Source organism: Chiloscyllium punctatum, chromosome 7, assembly GCF_047496795.1.
Source record: "Chiloscyllium punctatum isolate Juve2018m chromosome 7, sChiPun1.3, whole genome shotgun sequence".
NCBI classification, from domain to species: domain Eukaryota; kingdom Metazoa; phylum Chordata; class Chondrichthyes; order Orectolobiformes; family Hemiscylliidae; genus Chiloscyllium; species Chiloscyllium punctatum.
The window spans coordinates 130548759-130569533 of NC_092745.1; the positions used below are offsets into that span (position 1 = coordinate 130548759).

Below are 20775 nucleotides of genomic sequence, written 5' to 3' on the forward strand. Positions count from 1 at the left end.
GGGAACATCCTTCCTGTCTTTACCCTGTCTATTCCTGTTAGAATGTTACAGGTTTCTATGAGATTCCTCTCATTCTTCTAAATTCCAGTGAGTACAATCCTAACTGACACAATCTCTCCTTATACTGGATTAGTGGTGCTGGAAGAGCACAGCAGTTCAGGCAGCATCCAATGAGCAGCGAACTCAACATTGAGTTCGCTGCTCGTTGGATGCTGCCTGAACTGCTGTGCTCTTCCAGCACCACTAATCCAGAATTTGGTTTTCAGCATCTGCAGTCATTGTTTTTATAATCTCTCCTTAGTCCTGTCCTGTCATCCCAGGAATCAATTTGGGAAACCTTCACTGTACTCCCTCCATCCCAGAACATCCTTCCTCAGATACGGAGACCAAAACAGCACACAAACCTCCAGGAGTGCCCTCACCAAGAGCCGGTACAATTGCAGCAAGACACCCCTGCTCCTGTACTCGAACCCTCTCACTAAGGAGATCAACATACAGTTTATCTTCTTCACCACCTGCTGCACCGACACACTTACCTTCAGTGACTGGTGCATACGGACACCCAGGTCTTGTTGAACATTCCCCCCTCTCAGCCAATCAAATAATAAACTGCCTTCCTGTTTTTGCTTCCAAAATGGATGACCTCAACACGTATCCACATTATACTGCATCTGCCACTCCCTCAACCTGTACAAATCACTGTGCAACATCCCTGCATCCTTCTCCCAGCTCACTCCAATCAACTTTGTGTCATCTGCAAAGTTTGATATATCACATTTTGTTCCCTCATATAAATCATTCACAGATACTGTGAATAGCCGGGGTTCTGGTACAGATCCCTGCAGTAGCCAACCAGTCAATGCCTGCTATTCAGAAAAATGGCCATTTATACCCACTCTTTGTTTCCTGTCTGTCAAGCAATGTCCAAACACTGGCCCCCAATCCCATGTGTTTGAATTTTACACAATTGAATTTTGTGGGGACTTTGTTGAAAGCCTTCTGAAAGTCCAAGTAAACCACATCCACTGGTTCCCCCTCCATCTTCAACTCTACTAGTTCCATCCTTGAAGAATTTGGGTAGATTTGTCAAACGTGGTTTCCCTTTTTTAAACTCCTGCTGGCTGTGTCTGATTTCTACTGCTATTTTCTAAGTTCTCTGCAATAACATCCTTGATAATGGACTCTATCCTCTCGCCTCATTCCTGATGAAGATCTTATGCCTGAAAAGTCCTGCTTCTCGGATGCTGCCTGACCTGCTGTGCTTTTCCACACTCTAGTCTCTTCTCCACTATCGCAATGAGATCTACAAATCCCTGTTTTATCTCCATCTCCCTTTTTAATTAACAGGGTTACATTTGCAACCCTCTAATCTTTACAAACAGTTCCAGAGGGTAAAGCATCTCCTTAAGATGACTAACCAATGATTCCTCTGTATTTGGCGCCACTTCCTTTTGTACTCTGGAACGTAGATTCTCAGGCCATATGCACATTCATTGGTCTTTATGTCATTGTGACATGGTAGCTCAGTGGTTAGCACTGCTGCCTTGCAGCACCAAGGTCCCAGGTTCGATTCCAGCCTCGGGTAACTTTGTTTGTGTGGAGTTTGCACATTCTCCCTGTGTCTGTGTGGGTTTCCTTTGGGTGCTCCGGTTTCCTACCACTGTCCAAAGATGTGCAGGTCAGGTGAATTGGCGATGGTAAATTGCCCGTAGTGTTAGGTGCATTAGTCAGAGGGAAATGGGTCTGGGTGGATTACTCTTCAGAGGGTCGGTGTGGACTTGTTGGGCCGAAGGGTCTGTTTCCACACTGTAGGGAATCTTTACTTATACCAACATCATTTCCCTATTAACACAGATTTCCTTCAGTTCCTCCCTCTCACTAAACCCTGTGTTCCATCAGTTCTGGTACATGTGTCTTCCTTTGGGAAGTGAAGTCTGAATTTAGTTTGTTAGCCATTTTTTGTTCCTCTTTATAAATTCCCCCATTTCTGACTGTAAGGCACTAACATTAGTCATCACCAATCTTTTTCTCTTTAATACTTATAGAAGCTTTCACAGCCAGTTCTTATGTTTGCCACAGGTTTACTCTCCTACTCTATTTTCTCCTCCTCAATCAATCCCTTGGTTCCCCTTCGCTGATTTCTGATTGTTCCCTGTCCTTCGCTCTGTTACCTTTTTTGGCCAATTGTCAAGATGGCAACAGGATAGGACATTCCAGTCAGAGCTCCTCTGCTTACCAGATCCTTTACCTATTCCCTCTTTTTATTTCCTCTTTGTAGCTTTTCTTGACTCCCACGCCCCTGCCCTACCTTGAGAATGGAGTCAAGGAGTGGAGCAAACATGGACTGGGCCCCACAGTGGAGCAAATGCAGACTGAGCCCCACGGCAGAGTAAGCGTGGGCTGAGCCCCGTAGTGGTGTGAGTATGGGCCGAGCTCCACAGTGGGGCGAGCACAGACTGAGCCCCACGGTGGAGCGAGCACAGACTGAGCCCCACGGCGGAGCGAGCACAGGGCCCGGTCCCACGGCGGAGCGAGCACAGGGCCCGGTCCCACGGCGGAGCTGAGCGAGTTTGGGCCGAGCCCCACGGTGGAGCTGAGTGAGCAGCTGATTCTCAGAGTGGGGCGGTGGAGCGAGTTCTGAATGGAGGCTGGCATGGGGAGTCAGTGTAGCCTCTGCTCTGGGGCCGGAGGGCACAGACTGGAACGTTTACTCTGTACGATTTGTACCTAAGATGCTGCCATACATATGGAGTACATGTGACAATAAAAGGATATTCCATCCTATTCAATTTGTATGCCTCTATTTTGCATCTATTACTGTCTCTAACTTTCCTTGTAAGCCAGTGTTCTCCTTGCAGTCCTGGTCAAACAGGAATAAACAATTTTTGTTGTTCAACCATTCGCTCTTTGAATGTTGCTATTGCCAACACTGTCAGTCCTTCCAATGTACCATAGCCAACTCCTGCCTCATACCATTTCAGTTTCTCTTATTAAGATTCAGGACTCTGGTCTCAGGATCAACAACCTCACTCTATCTTGATGAAGAATTCCATCCCCAAGGGATCCCTCTCAAATACATCACCGATTGTTCCTTTATCATAGTACGATACCCAGCCTAAGATGGCCTGTTGTCTGCTCGGTTCCTTAATGTATTGATCCAGAAAACCAGCCCATATACACGTAAGGAATTCCTCCCCTACTGTATCCTGACTAATTTGATTTGCCCAATCTAAATGTAGATTAAAGTCAGCCATAATTCCAGATGTTCTTTACCACATGCATCTCTGATTCCCTGTTTAATGCCATTCCCAATAGCACCACAACAGTTTGGTGATGAGAACCAGCGAGTGGGAAATCGGTCTCTGTAGCTGCACTGAATCTTTATTGAGTGAGCCTGGGTCAGACTGAGGGTGTGTGAATGTATGAAGCTAATCTTCACAGCTTGCTTACAATCTACTCCACAATGGGGAGTGACTGACGCACACACACACACACACACATACACTCTCTCGTACACTTGCACACACAAACACACACATACACTCTCTCGTACACTTGCACACACAAACACACACACTATCTCTGAAACTGTAGCTCCTAATCATTTGGAGAGTTAGAAAATAATTTAAGATGAAGTTGGATATGTTTCTTCCTATGTGTAGACCAAAATATTCAGTTATTCACTCGAAAGCTGTGGTTAATAAATGGATTGAATTTTACTGGTTAATTCGACCACTTGCATTGAAGAAAGGAGTCAAGTCAACTTTTCCAGGATTTTGGAAAGGTTCATTGTTCAGTTAGTGGATCTTGTCTGTCCATTAGGAATATTGTGATCTTGTTTCCATGCAATTGTGAAGTGAAATGTTCGAGAGCGAGAGGTCATTGTTTTAGATTTGTGTGAGGTATGGTGCAGACTTAAAATGGAGATGAGGAGAAATAACTCCTCTCAAATGGTTATGAATCTGTGGAATTCACTCCCCCAGAGCACAGTGGATGCTGGGACATTATGTGAATTTGAGGAGAAGGTAGGCAGATTTTTAATTGGGAACAATTTGATGGGGGCTATGGAGAGCAGGCAGGAAAATTGAGCTGATTGTAATAAAGAGAGGAACAGACTCAAAGGGCTGAATGGCCTACTCGTACTCTTCAGTACTTATGAAATTAATTGTTTGTTTCTTTCCAGAATGTGTAAATATAGAATCAGCTTCTGCAATAGGGGACTCCTTTAAAGAATGGAAAATGACCAATACATCATTTTTTGACATTGAATTTTACAGGTAACTTTGTCAGCAATGTACTCAGTCATGTTTGTAGATCATACAGTTAGGTTTATGGCAGGCTACAGTACAGTGTATGTAATGTTGAACTCTATCTTTGGGGTGTACGTGTGATGCCTGCGTTTGTAACTATAAACCTTTCAGTTATGTTTGTGTCCTGAGTTATTATTTCTTTGGTTTTATTAAGGTTGATACTTATAGAAATCAACTTTAAACTGAAGGGGATAGACCTACAAACTATTCGCAACAATGAATTACCGGACTGCTATCAGTTTACAATCACTGTGAGTAATTCACCTCTTGTCATTATTTCACCTGTTGTGTTTGTACTTATTCACTCATGGCACATGGGCATCACTGGCTGGGTCCAGTATTTATTGCTCGTCCCTAGTTGCCCCCTCAGAAGATGGGGGTGAACTGCCTTCGTAACTCACTGCAGTCCATGTGCTGTAGGTAGACCCACAATGCCCTTAGAGAGGGAATTCCAGGATTTTGACCCAGTGACACTGAAGGAACAGCGATATTTTCCCAAATCAGAATGGTGAGTGAGTGACAACTGGGCTGTAACTTTGAGCTGGTGAATATTCAAAAATAAAGTGTTGCTGGGTGAAGGGTGTAGCTTGTTGTTGGTTCAATGGATGAACACAGGCCTGATTGGAGTGAAGCCCCTCACAACCCTCCCCACGTTTCGAGGTTAAAAATGCTTCCTGACGAAACTCTGCAGCTGGTGCCAGCACAGTGCGGTGGGGGGGAGGGGGACATTGGGGGTGGGGGGGAGGGGGACATTGGGGTTGGGGGGTGGGGTGGGGTGGGGGGGAGGGGGACATTGGGGTTGGGGGGTGGGGTGGGGTGGGGGGGAGGGGGACATTGGGGTTGGGGGGTGGGGTGGGGTGGGGGGGAGGGGGACATTGGGGTTGGGGGGTGGGGTGGGGTGGGGGGGAGGGGGACATTGGGGTTGGGGGGTGGGGTGGGGTGGGGTGGGGGGGAGGGGGACATTGGGGTTGGGGGGTGGGGTGGGGTGGGGGGGAGGGGGACATTGGGGTTAGGGGAGAGAAGCAGTGAGTAGACATGGATACAGTACGGAGTGATGGGACACCCTCTGGCAACCTCCTGAAGCCAGGAGAATAATGATTTCAGAAGAAGCAGAGGATGAAGTGAGATGCAAATTTGAAAGGGAGTGGGCAGATTAAACATAAAAAAAACCATACACAGGAGGAGAAACCAAACGGGGCAGTGATCGGGCCAAATGTGTATCCCCTTTCTTCATCTCTCCCTGCCCTTCCCATCCCTCTTCCCATCATCTCCTACCCCTCTATCCCCTCCCCGTCCCTCTTCCCCCACGTCACTCTCCATTCCCGAGTCCCTTTTACTCCCCCGTCTGTCTTCCCCCCCCCCCCCCCCCTTGTATTTCTCCGCCCCGTCCTTCTACATCTCTTCTCCCTCTATCCCCTCCTCATTCCTCTTCCCTTGATCCCTCTTCCCCCCCCCCCCACTTATCCTTCACACCCCTGATCCCTCTCTCCACCCTCTCACTCCCTGCCCATCCCACTACCTCTTCATTCCTCCCATGATTTCTTCCTCCTCCCCACCCTAATCCTGCCCCCGTTTCCCAGGCAGTGAAGGTTGTGGGGGGGGGGGAGAGAGAGGGGAGAGAGAGGGGGGGGCGGTGATGGCTGGATAATTATTTGCTGAATCGCTTTGGACTGAGTGGAAGTGGGTGAGGTTTGGCGCCAGGTTGGTGTTGAGGAAGCTTCTGGAATGTTCGTTGTCAATAACGAGGAACTTTGGCTCTCCTGATTACAGATTACCTTTGACAACACAGCCCACAGTGGGATCATTAAAGTAAAGTTGGAGAGTGAGACCACAGTTACAGAGTGTAAAGAGTGGAAGATTTCCGGATCCCGTATGTAATTTACATTTTTACAGATGCTAAAGATTATATTTAACGTGAATGGTCAGATTCTCCAGAGTTTGCTCAGGGCAAAGTCACTATCTGCTATCACTCAGACCAAGTCCAGGAACAATCAAAGTGTTCAGAAATATAACATATGATAAAACGTTCTGGTATTCCTGCATCCCCCCTTTGCCCCATGGGATGGTCTAGTTTGTGTATTGTTTACTGTACCCTCAGTAGACAGTCCCCATTTTTACCTTCCATGCCTTCAGTCCCACCCATGTGGGATCTCTGTTTCTGTTACACCCAAAATTAGCAAACCCTTTGTCTTTTGCACTGGGCTCCAGCACCATCTGTCCCCCTCACTCTTCCCCACTCCATTCAAAATAGTTTAAAAACCCCATCGTTTTCCAATACCTTTCAATCTGAGGAAGTCTCTCATTGGACTCAAAACCTTAAATCTGTTTTTCTCTGCACAGATGCTGCCAGACCTGCTGAGTTTCTCCGGAACATTCTGTTTTTATTTAGATTTCCAGCATCCACTTTTTTTTTAGCTTTTATTACAGGGAGATTCCTGATCTTTCTTTGAATCCTCTTTTTTTGACAAACTAGTTACATCTCTGGGTTTGGAGGTTGCTGGCTGAGGATCTTTGGTGAATTTCTGCAGTGCATCTTGTAGCTAGTACCCACTGCTGCTACTGCGCATCGGTGGTGGTGGGAGTGGATGCTTGTGGATATAGTCAAAAGGTGTGGTGTTGGAAAAGCACAGCAGGTCAGGCAGCATCCGAGGAGCAGGAGAGTCGACGTTTTGGGCATAGGGTCTAATGAAAGACTTATGCCCGAAATGTCGACTCTCCTGCTTCTCGGATGCTGCCTGACCTGCTGTGCTTTTCCAGCACCACACTCCTGACTCTGATCTCCAGCATCTACAGTCCTCACTTTCTCCAAGTTTATGGATATAGTACCAATCAAGTGGGCTGCTTTGTCCTGAATAGTTGTAGTCCATGCCGAATATAATCCCAAACTAAACTAGTCCCACCTGCCTACTCCTGGCCCATATCCCTCCAAACCTTTCCTATTCACGTGTCTATCCAAATGTCTTTTAAACATTGTAATTGTAACCGCATCCACCACTTTCTCTGGAAGTTCATTCTGTATGCAAACCACCTTCTGTGTAAAAGAAATTACCTCCTGCCTTCTTTAAATATTTCTCCTTTCACCTTAAAAATGATCCCCCATCTTAGGGAAAAGACACTGTACCATTAAGTCCATCTACACCCTTCATTATTTTATAAACCTCTATCAGGTCACCTCTCAATCTCCTCGCTCCAGCCTTTCTTTATAAGTCAAACCTTCCATACCTGGCAACATCCTGGTAAATCTCTTCTAAACCTATCTCCAGCTCGATAATATCCTTCGTATAACAGGGCAGCCAGAACCAGACACAGTATTCCAAAAGAAGCCTCCTGTACAACCTCAACATAACATCCCAACTCCTATACTCAAAGGACTAAGCAATGAAAGGAAGCGTGCCAAACGACTTTTCAACCATCCTGTCTACATGTGATGCAGACTTCACAGAATTATGTACCTCCACCCCAAGGTCTCTCAGTTCGACAGTATTATCCATTAATTGTATAAGGTTTACCCTTGTCTATGCAATACTTTGCCTTTATCCAGATTGAACCCCATCTGCCATTTTTCAGCCCATTGACTCATTTGATCAAGATCCCTTTGTAATCTTTGGAAACCTTGAGCATCTTGAGTGTTGTTTGAGCTGCCCCCATCCAGGCAAGTGGGGAGTATTCCATCCCACTCCTGACTTGTGCCGTGTAGATGGTGGAAAGGCTTTGGGGAGTCAAGACAGGAGTTACTCACCACAGTATTCCTAGTTTTTGACATGCTCTTGTAGCCGCTGTGTTTACGTGCTAAATCGAAGTGAGTTTCTGGTGAATGGTAACCCCCAGGATGTTGACAGTGGGGGATTCAGTGATGGTAATGCCATTGGATGTGAAGGGGTGTTGGTCATTGGAGACGATCATTGTCCAGCATTTGTGTGCTGTGAATGTTACTTGCCACTTGTCAGCCCAAGCAAACAGTGAAGGAGTAACTGAGAGAATCAATTACAGGGCACGTTCTGAAATTCCTGACCCAGGGCTCTGTGTTCCTGTTGTTTCTGCTGAGTGTCCCTGGGTGGTGGGACTGGACTGGTCTGGATCTGCTGAAGGTAACACAATAAACAAACAGGAGACTGGAAGAACACAGCAAGCCAGGTAGCATCAGGAGGTGAAGAAATTATCGTTTCGGGTGTAAACCCATCTTCAGTGTTGCGCAATGGCTGCAGATACCTGGTCATGAACATGTATAAACCCCAGCCCCTGACCGCAGTCAAGGCAGCCCCCAACCACCCCCCCCCCCCCCCCCCCCCACCCCCCTCCATCTTCCACCTGCAGGGGACATCCTGCAGCATTGGGAGGGCAGTTACTGGAGATCTAACCCACTGAGAAACAGATCCAGCTTCATACAGGAGCAGATCCCTGGACACTGAGCAACTCCAACAGGAGACACGTGGCTCAGACGCCTCAACTTTCCACTGTCAGGTCTCTAGGTTCTGTCAGGGTTAGGAATCCATATCTGATTTACTGGGATCCAGTGATCCCTTAGTCCCTCCTGCCCATTCTCATCCAACCCCACTGCATCAGGGTCCATGTTGACCTCTCTGGGTCTTTAATTCTGATGGATTCTCGAAGGATCTGGCAGTGGGAACCCTCTCTCTCAACACTGATCTTTTCAGGAGTTGGGACTGTCCTCAATGAGCCGTCATATTAAACCTTGACTCAAACAGACCCTTGAGGTTAGAGGCTGTTTGTCATTATCTTTCTATCCACATGATCAGCCTGTTGTGTGAGAGAGATTGTCCTCTGTCTGTAGCTGCAGGCAGATGGTTCCCTTTCCTAATGAACATCATTCCTGATGAAGGGCTTACGCCCAAAACATCTATTCTCCTGCTCCTCGGACGCTGCCTGAACGGCTGTGCTTTTCCAGCAACACACTCTCGACCCCGAATGATCCAAATCTAAAGATGGCGCAGTTGGACAGGACAAACCCATCAAGGGAATACACGATGAACAGTCAGACCCCAGGAAGTACCAGGGATCAGAGGGACCTTGGTGTGTATGTACACTGTTCCCAGTACAGGCGGATGAAATAGTTAAGGTGGCAAATAAGGGGTAACTTGCTGTTGTTTGCTGAGGCCTGAGGTTTATGAGCAAGGAGGTGGTGATGGAACTGTATAAAAACATTGGTTAGGCCACAGCGAGAGTATTGTGTGCAGTTCTGAAATCCACATTGTCAGAGGGATGTGATAGCACTGGGGAGGAGGCAGAGGAGATTTCCCAGGACGTTGCCTGGGCTGGAGAGTTTGAGTGATGGAGAGAGATTGGACAGACTGGGCTTAGTCTCCTCTGCTCGAAGGAAAATGAGAGGGGACGTGATCGAGATGGAGAACATGATGAGGGGTGTAGACAGGAAGAAACCTTTCCCCTTGACAGAGGAATCGATGAACAGTGGGAATAGATTTAAGGAAAAGGATGAAGGTTAGAGAGGGATGTGAGGAAATGCTTTTTCACCCAGAGGATAGTGGGGATCTGGAATTCCCTGTAAGGGTGGGAGGGGCAGAAAGCTTCAGTACATTGAAGGAGGATTTATGTGGGCACTTGTGATGCCAAGAGATCTCTCCACAGATGCTGAGCTTTTCCAGCAATTTCTGTTTTTGTTTCTGTTTTGTCGTATGTTCTGTTTCCAGCATCCGCGATTCTTTTGGTGTTAAACTGACTGCCACATCTCTTCCAGGCATGACCACCTTGAAGATATCCTGCTCCTCTCTCCAATAGCATTTCCATTCCAATCTTTTTATCTCGTTCACTGTCATTCGTTTTGCTGAATTCCTGGTGTTTAGCTAATAGTAGGTTAAAATCTTCGAGGAGAAAGTGAGGACTGCAGATGCTGGAGATCAGAGCTGAAAATGTGTTGCTGGAAAAGCGCAGCAGGTCAGGCAGCATCCAAGGCATAATATGCCCTTCTCGTCGATTCTCCTGTTCCTTGGATGCTGCCTGACCTGCTGCGCTTTTCCAGCAACACATTTTCAGTTTAGCTAATAGTTCCCATTAGCAGCTATTCATTCCCCCAGACTGACCTTAACACAATCGTTTGTCTGACCAAATGATCTTCTTTCTTTGAGTTCTTTCTCAGAGTGTTAACTCTGATTTCTCTCCACAGGTGCTGCCAGACCTGGTGAGCTTTTACAGCAATTTTGCTTTTAGTTCATCCCTCTCTACCTCCTCCTATTGTTTACTCTTTACCCACTCTCCCACCCCATCTTCTGCAAAAAAAACCTGTAGTTTCTCTTCACAGATGTTGCCAGACCTGCTGAATTGTTCCAGCAATTTCTGGGTTTTGTTTCTGATTTCCAGCGTCTGCAGTCCTTTTGGTCTTTATTTGCTTAGCATTGAATGAACTCTTCGTGTCCCAGACTGATGTTTATAACTGCAACTCTAGAGAGATCCACCTGGTGGCAACATTGTTCCACATTGAACCTCTGACATTCTGCCTCTGTTTTAGTTTAATGTGAGTCAGGAGTCACATGGGGGCAAACCAGGACAGTAGAGTGGGCTCCCTTGACATGGGTTTTGATGTCAATCAATGATAGTTTACCATCACTGAGACTTGCTTTGTATTCCAGAATTAGTTAATTGAATTTAAATTCCATGGGCTGCCATGCTGGGGTTCGAACCCATGTCCCCAGAACATTTACCTGGGGCTCTAGGCTCCTGGTCCAGTAATATTTCTTCTGTGCCACTATTTCTCTTGGCATCACAAGTGCCCACCTAAATCCTCCTTCAATGTACTGAAGCTTTCTGCCCCTCCCACCCTTACAGGGAATTCCAGATCCCCACTATCCTCTGGGTGAAAAAGTTTTTCCTCACATCCCTCTCTAACCTTCATCCTTTTCCTTAAATCTATTCCCACTGTTCATCGATTCCTCTGTCAAGGGGAAAAGTTTCTTCCTGTCTACACCCCTCATCATGTTCTCCATCTCGATCACGTCCCCTCTCATTTTCCTTCGAGCAGAGGAGACTAAGCCCAGTCTGTCCAATCTCTCTCCATCACGCAAACTCTCCAGCCCAGGGGACCATTAGCTAAACACTATTTCACTACTGATGAGAAAATAATTCCTCCAAGCTGGGTATTCCAGAATGTGGGGTCTCAATTTCAGAATTTTGGACCGAGATGGGGAGCAATTTCCTCTCGCTCACAAACTCAGTCATTGGGTGTGTTCAAGACACAGTCATAGACTCAAAGAGATGTACAGCACAGTAACAGCCCCTTCAGTCCAATCCCTCAATGGTGACCAGATATCCTAAATCAATCTAGTCCCACCTACCAGCACCCGGCCCATATCCCTCTAAACCCTTCCTATTCATATACCCATCCTTTTAAATGTTGCAATTGTACCAGCCTCCACCACTTCCTCTGGCAGCTCATTCCATACACGTACCACCGTCTGCGTGAAAATGTTGCCCCTTAGGTCTCTTTTATATCTTTCCCTTCTCACCCTAAACCTATGCCCTCTAGTTCTGAACTCCCCGACCCCAGGGAAAAGACTTTGTCTATTTATCCTATCCATGCCCCTTATGGTTTTATAAACCTCTATAAGGTCACACCTCAGCCTCCCACGCTCCAGGGAAAACAGGTTGATGGATCTTTGCTCACAAAAAGGGAATTGGGGGATATGGGAAGGTGAAGCTGACAGGGGAAATTTTGCAAACGTATGAATTGGAGCAACGGCAGACCATTCGGCCCTTTGAGTCCCGTTCAGTCTGATTGTGGTTGATCTGTTTGTGTTCTGAATCCCACATTCCCATCTGTCCCCGTCGATCCTTCTGTCATTAAAATATTCAGTGACTCTGACGTCTATCAGCTTCTGAGGCATAGAGTTCCAAAGTGTCTCAATCTACTGAGAGAAAAGATGTTTCTTCTCACCCCTGATCTGAAAGGGTGATCCCTGGTAATAAAACAGCATCAGGGAGACAGTGAGGTCTGCAGATGCTGGAGATCAGAGTTGAGAGTATGTTGCTGGAAAAGCACAGCCGGTCAGGCAGCATCCGAGGAGCAGGATTCCTGATGAAGCGCTTTTCCAGTAACACACACTCGACTTGTTAAAACAGCATTTCCTGGTTCTGGACTGACTCAGAGAGGAAACAGCCTTACCACATCCACTTGGTGGAGATTCTTCAGGATCTGATACACTTCAATCTCATTCTCCAGTGAAAGCAAGCCCCAGTCTGTCCAGCCTTTCGTCCTTAGACAACCTACTCATTCCTGGAATCAATCTGGTAAATCTCATCCGAGCAACCTTCAACACATTTACATAAAGAGACCAAAACTGCACATGGTCTTCAAGATATGAGCTCACCGATGACCTGTGTAAATGAAGCAAAACATCCTCACTTTGACATTTTATTCCTGTTGAAATAAAGCACAGTATTCCATGACCAATCTTAGTTGTTCCTGCACTAACCTCTCCAGATGCATGCACTAACATACCCAGTTCCCTTTGCATCTCACAATGTTGTTTCCTGCCATGGTTTTACTGAATGATATGTATGTCCCAGCCCTCCACAAGATGCCCAATAATTGCCATTCTGTTTACCCTGAGATAGCGACATGGATTGGTTAGGTCTCTGTTGGGTTCTGAGTTATACTGCAGCTGTGCAATGCTCTGATTGGAACACCTTTACAAACTCCTCAGCCAGAGGGTGCTGTTGCCTTGGCACCTTCACCAGACTGATCCAGGCGATAAAATGATGAAATTGTCAGGGTGGGTTACAGGAGGGGGGTTTGTATTTCTTTCAGCGTAGAGAATTGAAGGTGATTTCATTAGGGTGTTTAAGGTGATCCTGTGACTCGAAAGGTAGATAGAGAAAGATCTATTTCCATTCCATTGATCAAAGGTCAATCTAAATTGATAGCTAGGACAAGATATCATGAATGTGAAATGTAGAGTTCCTCAGATCATAACACCATAAGACATGGGAGTGGAAGTAAGGCCATTCGGCCCATCAGGTCCACTCCGCCATTTAATCATGGCTGATGGGCATTTCAACACCACTTACCTGCACTCTCCCCGTAGCCCTTAATTCCTTGTGACATCAAGAATTTATCAATCTCTGCCTTGAAGACATTTAGCGTCCCGGCCTCCACTGCACACCGCGGCAATGGATTCCACAGGCCCACCACTCTCTGGCTGAAGAAGAATGCCCCCAGTCCCTTCATCCAGATCATTAATATATAATGCGAACAGCTGTGGCCCCAACACTGAACCCTGCGGGACACCGTTTGTCACCAGCTGCCATTCCGAAAAAGAACCTTTTATCCCAACTCTCTGCCTTCTGTCAGACAGCCAATCCTCAATCCATCCCAGCAGCTCACCTCAAACACAATGGGCCCTCACCTTGCTCAGCAGCCTCCCGTGTGGCACCTTATCAAAGGCCTTTTGGAAGTCTGGGTAGACCACATCCACTGGATTTCCCTGGTCTAACCTACTTGTCACCTCTTCAAAGAATTCTAACAGGTTTGTCAGGCATGACCTCCCCTTACTAAATCTATGTTGACTAGTTCTAATCTGACCCTGCTCTTCTAAGAATTTAGAAAGATCAACCACGATGCTTCTATTAGTAGGATGTGGGCATCAGTGGCTGGGCCCAGCATTTATTGCCTGTCCCTAGTTGCCCCTTGAGAAGGTGGGGGTGAACTGCCTTCTTGAACCACTGCAGTCCATGTGCTGTAGGTAGACCCACAATGCCCTTGGAATTTTGACCCAGCAAGGAAGGAACAACAATATTGGGATGGTGAGTGGCTTGGAGTGGTTTGCACATGATGTTCCCATGTATCTGCTGCCCTTGTCCTTCTGAATGGAAGTGGTAGTGGGTTTGGAAGATGCTGTTTCAGGATCTTTGGTGAATTTCTGCTGTGCATCTTGTAGATAGTTGTTGTAGCAGTGTGTACTGAGTGTCGGTGATGGAGGGAGTGGATGTGGCGCCGTATATGGTCTCCATATTATTTTTAAGGGAGTGGTAATTCTCAAACACTTTTGATCAAAACGCAATTGAGGTTGAGGCTTGAAAATGTTAAAACTGGGAATGACGCTGTGCTTCTAAACCAAAACAGATAAATGGTCATGAAGATGCAGATTATTTGTTAACACCATCCCAACATTGCCATTCCTTCCTTGCTGGGTCAAAATAGGACAGGCTCAATGGGCTGAATGGCCGACTCCTGTTCCTGCTCTCCCATAACCAAGTAAAAAGGTCCTCAATAAGATCATAAGTTAGTGGTTAGAGTAAAGTCTGTCGCTCGCGCTCGCTCTTGCTCTCAAATGGCACTGAAATTATGAAAGAGAAGATAGGAGCAGGAGTAGGCCATTCGGCCCCTCAAGCCTGCCCCGCCATTCAGTATGATCGTGACTGATGTTTGAGCTCAATACACCAATCCCATCTTTCACCACGTCCCATAATTCCTTTAGCCACTAGCGCTATATCAACCTCCATCTTAAAAAAAGTGTTCCGGCCTCACCCTCTTGCTGTGGTAGTGAATTCCCAGACTCCTCACCCTCTGGGTGAAGACATTTCTCTTCATCGCAGCCCAAAATGGCCTACCCCTTATCCTGAAACCATGACCCCTGATTCTGGACTGCTCCACCATTGGAAACATCCTTCCTACCTTTACTCTGTCTGGAATTGAAGAGTGTGGTGCTGGAAAAGCACAGCCGGTCAGGTAGCATCAGAGGAGCAGGAGAGTCAATGTTTCAGGCCATAGCTCTTCATCAGGAGTAAGGGGGTGGCCCAAGGGGTCTGAGAGAGAACTGGGAGGGGAGTGGGGCTGGGGGGCAAAGGTATGATTAGGTAGATGAAGGTGGGGGGGGTGGGTGATGGTGATTGGTCGGAGGGGAGGGTGGAGTGAATATGTGGGAAGGAAGATGGACAGGTAGGACAGGTCATGAGGGCGGTGCTATGTTGGAAGGTTGGATCTGGGATAAGGTGGGCGGAGGGGAAATGGGGAATCTGGTGAAATCCACATTGATCCTGTGTAGTTGGAGGGTCCCAAGGTGAAAGATGAGGTGTTCTTCCTCCAGGTGTCGGGTGGTAAGGGTTTGGCGATGGAGGAGTTCCAGGACTTGCATGGCCTTGGTGGAGTGGGAGGGGGAGTTAAAGTGTTCGGCCACAGGGTAGTGGGGTTGGTTAGTGCGGGTGTCTCAGACATGTTCTCTGAAACATTGCACAATGACCACATTGAGAGCAACAGACACAGTAGATGAGGTGTGTGGAAGTGCAGGTAAATCTCTGCCGGATGTGGAAGGATCCTTTTGGGGCCTTGGATGGAGGTGAAGGAGGAGGTGTAGGTGCAGGTTTTTCATTCCTTGCAATCTTATGGTTTTAAGAAGCAAGAGAGCGTGGCAGTGGTCCATGGACTGGTATCCTTTCAGAGGGCAGAAAGGGAGAATTAGAAACAGCATAGAAACAAACTCTTCAATCCAACTTGTCAATACTGACCAGATAGACTAGCCATATCTAGCCAACACTTGGCCCATATCCCCCCAAACCCTTCCTATTCACATACCCATCTAGATGCCTTTTTAAATGCTGTAATTGTACCAGCCTCCACCACTTCCTCTGGCAGCTCATTCCATACACGCACCACCCTCTGTGTGAAAATGTTGCCCCTTTATCCTCCCTTTAGTTTTGCACTGTGCTACTCTGGGGAAGCGACTTTGTCTATTTATCCTATCCATGCCCCTCACGATTCTATAAACCTCTATAAGGTCACCCCTCAGCCTCTGATGCTCCAGGGAAAACAGCCCCAGCCTGTTCAGCCTCTCCGTGTAGCTGAGACCCTCCAATCCTGGCAACGTCCTTGTAAATCTTTTCTGAACCCTTTCAGGTTTCACACCATCCTTCCTATAGCAGGGAGACCAGAACTGCACACAGTATTCCAGAAATGGCCTAACCAATGTCCTGTACAGCTACAAAATGACCTCCCAACTCCTATACTCAATGCTCTGGCTAATAAGGGAAAGCATACCAAAAGCTGCCTTCACTATCCTATCTACCTGTGATTCTGGTCAAGCAGGAGGAAGTACAGGGGCAGGAGGAAGCAGAGGGATAGGTTCCTATGCTCAAGGGGAAGGAGTGAGAATGTTGGCTGTTAGTCCGAAGTGGGGACTCTCTGGTGGGCTTTGAACTCTCAGTTTCTGCCCAGCAAATCTTGCCCCACCTCCACAGCATTGCTTCGACCAGTGAACTATGCCCAGGGAGAGTGAAATGAGCACAATAATCCCCGTGTGAAAAAATCTCAGCACATACTTATGTTGCTTTATTCTTTCAGTCTCAAAGAACACACGCTATATCCTGATCTTTGATGCCTGTGTCATGTTGAGTTGCCTGATGTCACTTGTCCTGTGTACCCGATCTATTATCCTCGGTCTCCAGTTACACAAGGTATTTATACAACTGCATCTTTGAATGTGTACAGGTTACCCTGTCTGCGTTGGGAATGTCAGTCTGGAGTATTAAGCTCCAAACCTGGTTTAAAGGTTCAGTGGTCTGACCAATCTGATCGGTAACACAGAATTATAGAATCATACAGTACAGAAGAGGTCCTTTGACCCCGTACTGCCAAAGCTACGTTAAATCTATTAACAAACACATCAAGTTAGACTCCATCTACCACCCCGAGAAAAAAACAGGAAATGACGTCACCACAGGAAATAACATCACCAACCCAAAGAAGCCCAAACATATAAATAGAAAGCAGATATTATTAGCAGTGCTTCGCCCAGAGGCTCACTGAAGATGTTACCCAGTAGGGTGAGGAAACATCTGGAAATGAACCTTCCAGCTCAATGAGCAAACCTACATCCAGAACCTCAACCTGAGCTACAAATCTTCTCAAAACTCGCTACGTTGAATCTACATTAGTCCACTTGTCCGTACATAGCCTTGAATGTTCTGACGTTTCAAATGTTCAAACAAGTACTTTTTAGAAGTTGTGAAGGTTCCTGCCTCAGCTATGCACCAGGCAGTGCATTCCAGATCCCCAACACCCTTTCTCCTCAAGTCCCCTCTGAACCTCCTGCCTTTCACTTGAAAATTATTCCTCTTTTGTAATCCACCCTTTGACTAAAGGGGACAACAGCTTTCGATTCACCCTGTCCTTGCCCCTCAGCCATCTCTGCTCCAATGTAAACTCCCCGAGCTTATTCAGCCTCTCTCCATGGATAGACTGCTGCATCCCATACCACATCCTGGTGAATGTCATCCTCTGCACCCCCTCCACTGTAACCCCATCCTTCCTGTTGTGTGGGGACCAGAGCTGCAAACAGTAATCCAGCTGTGGCCTCAAAGTCCTGTACAGCTCCAGCACAACCTCTCTGCTTCTATAATCTATCCACAACTGGACAAGGTAAGTCCCAAATGCCACCCTGTAATCCTGACCTGTCACCTTAAAGGACGTGTGGATAAGCATTCCTGTATTCCTTTCTGAAACAATATTCATTATTCAATACCTTCTTATTGTTTTTCAATGTGTACCATGGTTTCAATCTCAAACATCCCTTACTGTGGAATGAAGTGGTTGTTGCAGTTTGTGACAGCCATGGACCAAGTGTCAACACAAAGACCCGGCTGACTGGGAATGAGCTTCAACTCCATGGTTTAATCTGCCAGTCTGAAAAACTAAGAGTCAACAGTTGGCAGCAGCAATCCCTGGGCAATGCCACCAGGTCTGTGCCCAGTCAATGAGAGAACACTGAGTGTAACAGCAGATCAGGCCATTCAGCCCTCAGAGACTTTGCTAACACCTTCACCATGGCATCTAATGGCTCCCAGACAACCCACAACATTTCACAGCAATAGGGCGGCACGGTGGCACAGTGGTTAGCACTGCTGCCTCACAGCACCAGGGTCCCAGGTTTGATTCCAGCCTCGGGCGGCTGTCTGTGTGGAGTTTGCACATTCTCCCCGTGTCTGCGTGGGTTTCCTCCGGGTGCTCCGGTTTCCTCCCACAGTCCAAAGATGTGCAGGTTAGGTGAATTGGCCGTGCTAAATTGCCCATAGTGCTAGCTGCATTAGTCAGAGAGAAATGGGTCTGGGTGGGTTACTCTTCAGAGGGTCGGTGTTGGTTGGGCCAAAGGACCTGTTTCCACACTGTAGGAAATCTAAAAAAAATATGTTTTTGAAATTTACTTGTACTGTATGAAATGTAGCAGCCACTTTATTTTTTTATTCATTCACGGGATGAGGGTGTTACTGGCAAGGCCAGCATTTAGTCCCCATTCCTTCTTGCCCAGAGGGCAGTTAAGAGTCAACCACATTGCTGTGGGTCTGGAGTCACATGTAGGCCAGACCAGGTGAGGATGGCAGCTTCCTTCCCTGAAGGGCATCAGAGAATTTGATGGATTTTCCCAGCAATTGACAATGGATTCATGGTCATCAAGAGACTCTTAATTCCAGATTTTTTGCAATTTTTGAGAAGATTTGTAGCTCAGGTTGTAAGTTTGGTCACTGAGCCGGTAGGTTTGTTCTCAGATGTTTCGTCACCATACTAGGTAACATCATCAGTGAGCCTCCGGTGAAGCACTGCTGTTCTGTCCCACTTTCTATTTATGGGTCTGGGTCTGTTTCAGTGGGTGATGTCATTTCTGGTTCCTTTTCTCAGAGGTTGGTAAATGGGGTCCAAATCAATGTGTTTATTGATGGAGTTCCAGTTTGACTGTCAGGCCGCTAGGAATTCCTGTGCATGTGTCTGTTTAGCCTGTCCCAGGATGGATGTGTTGTCCCAGTCAAAGTGATGTCCTTCATCTCCTGTATGTAAGGGATACTAGTGATAGCTAGGTTATGTCTTTTGGTGGCTAGTTGGTGTTTGTGTATCCTGAAACAAGCTAGTTGTCTGCCTGTTTGTCCAGTGTAGTGCTTGTTACAGTCCTTGCAGGGTACTTTGTAAATGATATTAGTTTTCCTGATTGTTGGTATAGGGTCCTATAGATTTATCACTAAATGTTTTAGTGTGTTGGTTGGTTTGTGGGCTAGAATGATGCCAAGGGGTCTGAGTAGTCTGGGAGTCATCTCCGAGATGTCTTTGATGTAAGGGAGAGTGGCTAGAGTCTCTGGGCATGTTGTGACTTCTTGTTTGACTTTGTTGTTTAAGAATTGATGGACTGTGTTTATTGGGTACCCGTTGTTCTTGAATACGCTGTATAAGTATTTTTCTTCTGCTGCTCATAATTCCTGGGTGCTGCAGTGTGTTGTGGCCCATTTAGATAATGTTTTGTTTTTATTGAATTTTATTGAATTCAAGTTCCACGATCTGCCATGGCAGGATTTGGACCCAGATTCCCTGGGTCTCTGGATTAACATTCCAGTGATAATGCCACTGGACCATTGCCTCCCCCCATTTTACTGACCAAACGTGCTGACAAGCAGCCATTGGGTTGGCCCTGGAAAGTGTTGTTGAACAGAGACGCTTGGGAGTGCAACTGGATGGTTCTTTGGGAAGTAGTGTCACAGGGAGATAGGGCGGTGAAGAAGGCATTTGGCACAGTGGCCTTCGTCAGTCAGAGCATTGAGTACAAGAGTTGGGAAGTTGTGTTACAGCTGTACCGGACACTGGTAAGGACACATTTGTGTATACTTCAGGTTGCCCTATTATCAGAAGGATGTTGTGAAACTGGATGGGGTTCAAAAATCTTTCCGAGGATGTTACTGGGAGGGGGAGGATCTGAGTTATAAGGAGAGGCTGGATGGGCTGGGACTTTTTTCACTGGGAATTAGGAGGCTGAGGGGTGACCTTTATAAAATCATTAGGGGCATAGATAGGGTGAATAGTCAAGATCTCAAACCAAGGATAGGGGGATTCCAAAACTAGAGAGCATAGGTTTAAGGTGAGAGGGGAGAGATGTAAAAGGGACCTGAGGGGTAATGTTTTCATGCAGAGGGTGGTGCATATATGGAATGACCTACCAGAAGGTGGCATAGTGGCTCAGTGGTTAGCACTGCTGCCTCACAGCACCAGGGTCCCAGGTTCGATTCCAGCCTCGGGTGACTGTGTGGAGTTTGCACATTCTTCCCATGTCTGCGTGGGCTTCCTCCGGGTGCTCCAGTTTCTTCCCACAGTCCAAAGATGTGCAGGTCAGGTGAATCGGCCATGCTAAATTGCCTATAGTGTTAGGTGCATTAGTCAGAGGGAAATGGGTCTGGGTGGGTTACTCTTTGGAGGGTCGGTATGGACTGGTTGGGCCGAAGGGCTTGTTTCCACACTGTAGGGAATCTAATCATCTAATCTAATCAAGAAATAATCGACTTTGGTACAATAACAACTTTAAAAAAAAACACCTGGACAGGTACATGAATAGGAAGTGTTTAGAAGGAAACGGTGCCAAACACCGAAAAATGGGTCTAGTTTTAGTTTGGGAAACTTGGTCAGCATGGATGGGTTAGGCTGAAGGGTCTGTTTCTGTGTTGTATGATTCTATGGCCCATTTGATTGAGG

At 46.8% G+C, this 20775-nt stretch overlaps 1 protein-coding gene across 1 annotated transcript in view; it reads left to right on the top strand.

The window, feature by feature from the left end:
- Window positions 1–2423: 2423 nt before the first annotated feature.
- LOC140479377 (mucolipin-2-like) overlaps window positions 2424–20775 on the top strand; it is a 37007-nt gene continuing 18655 nt past the window's right edge. The window contains exons 1-5 of the mRNA XM_072573284.1: window positions 2424–2541; window positions 4184–4277; window positions 4465–4561; window positions 6081–6180; window positions 16615–16727. Coding sequence (XP_072429385.1) covers window positions 2424–2541; window positions 4184–4277; window positions 4465–4561; window positions 6081–6180; window positions 16615–16727 — 522 coding nt within the window. The remainder of the gene's footprint in view (window positions 2542–4183; window positions 4278–4464; window positions 4562–6080; window positions 6181–16614; window positions 16728–20775) is intronic.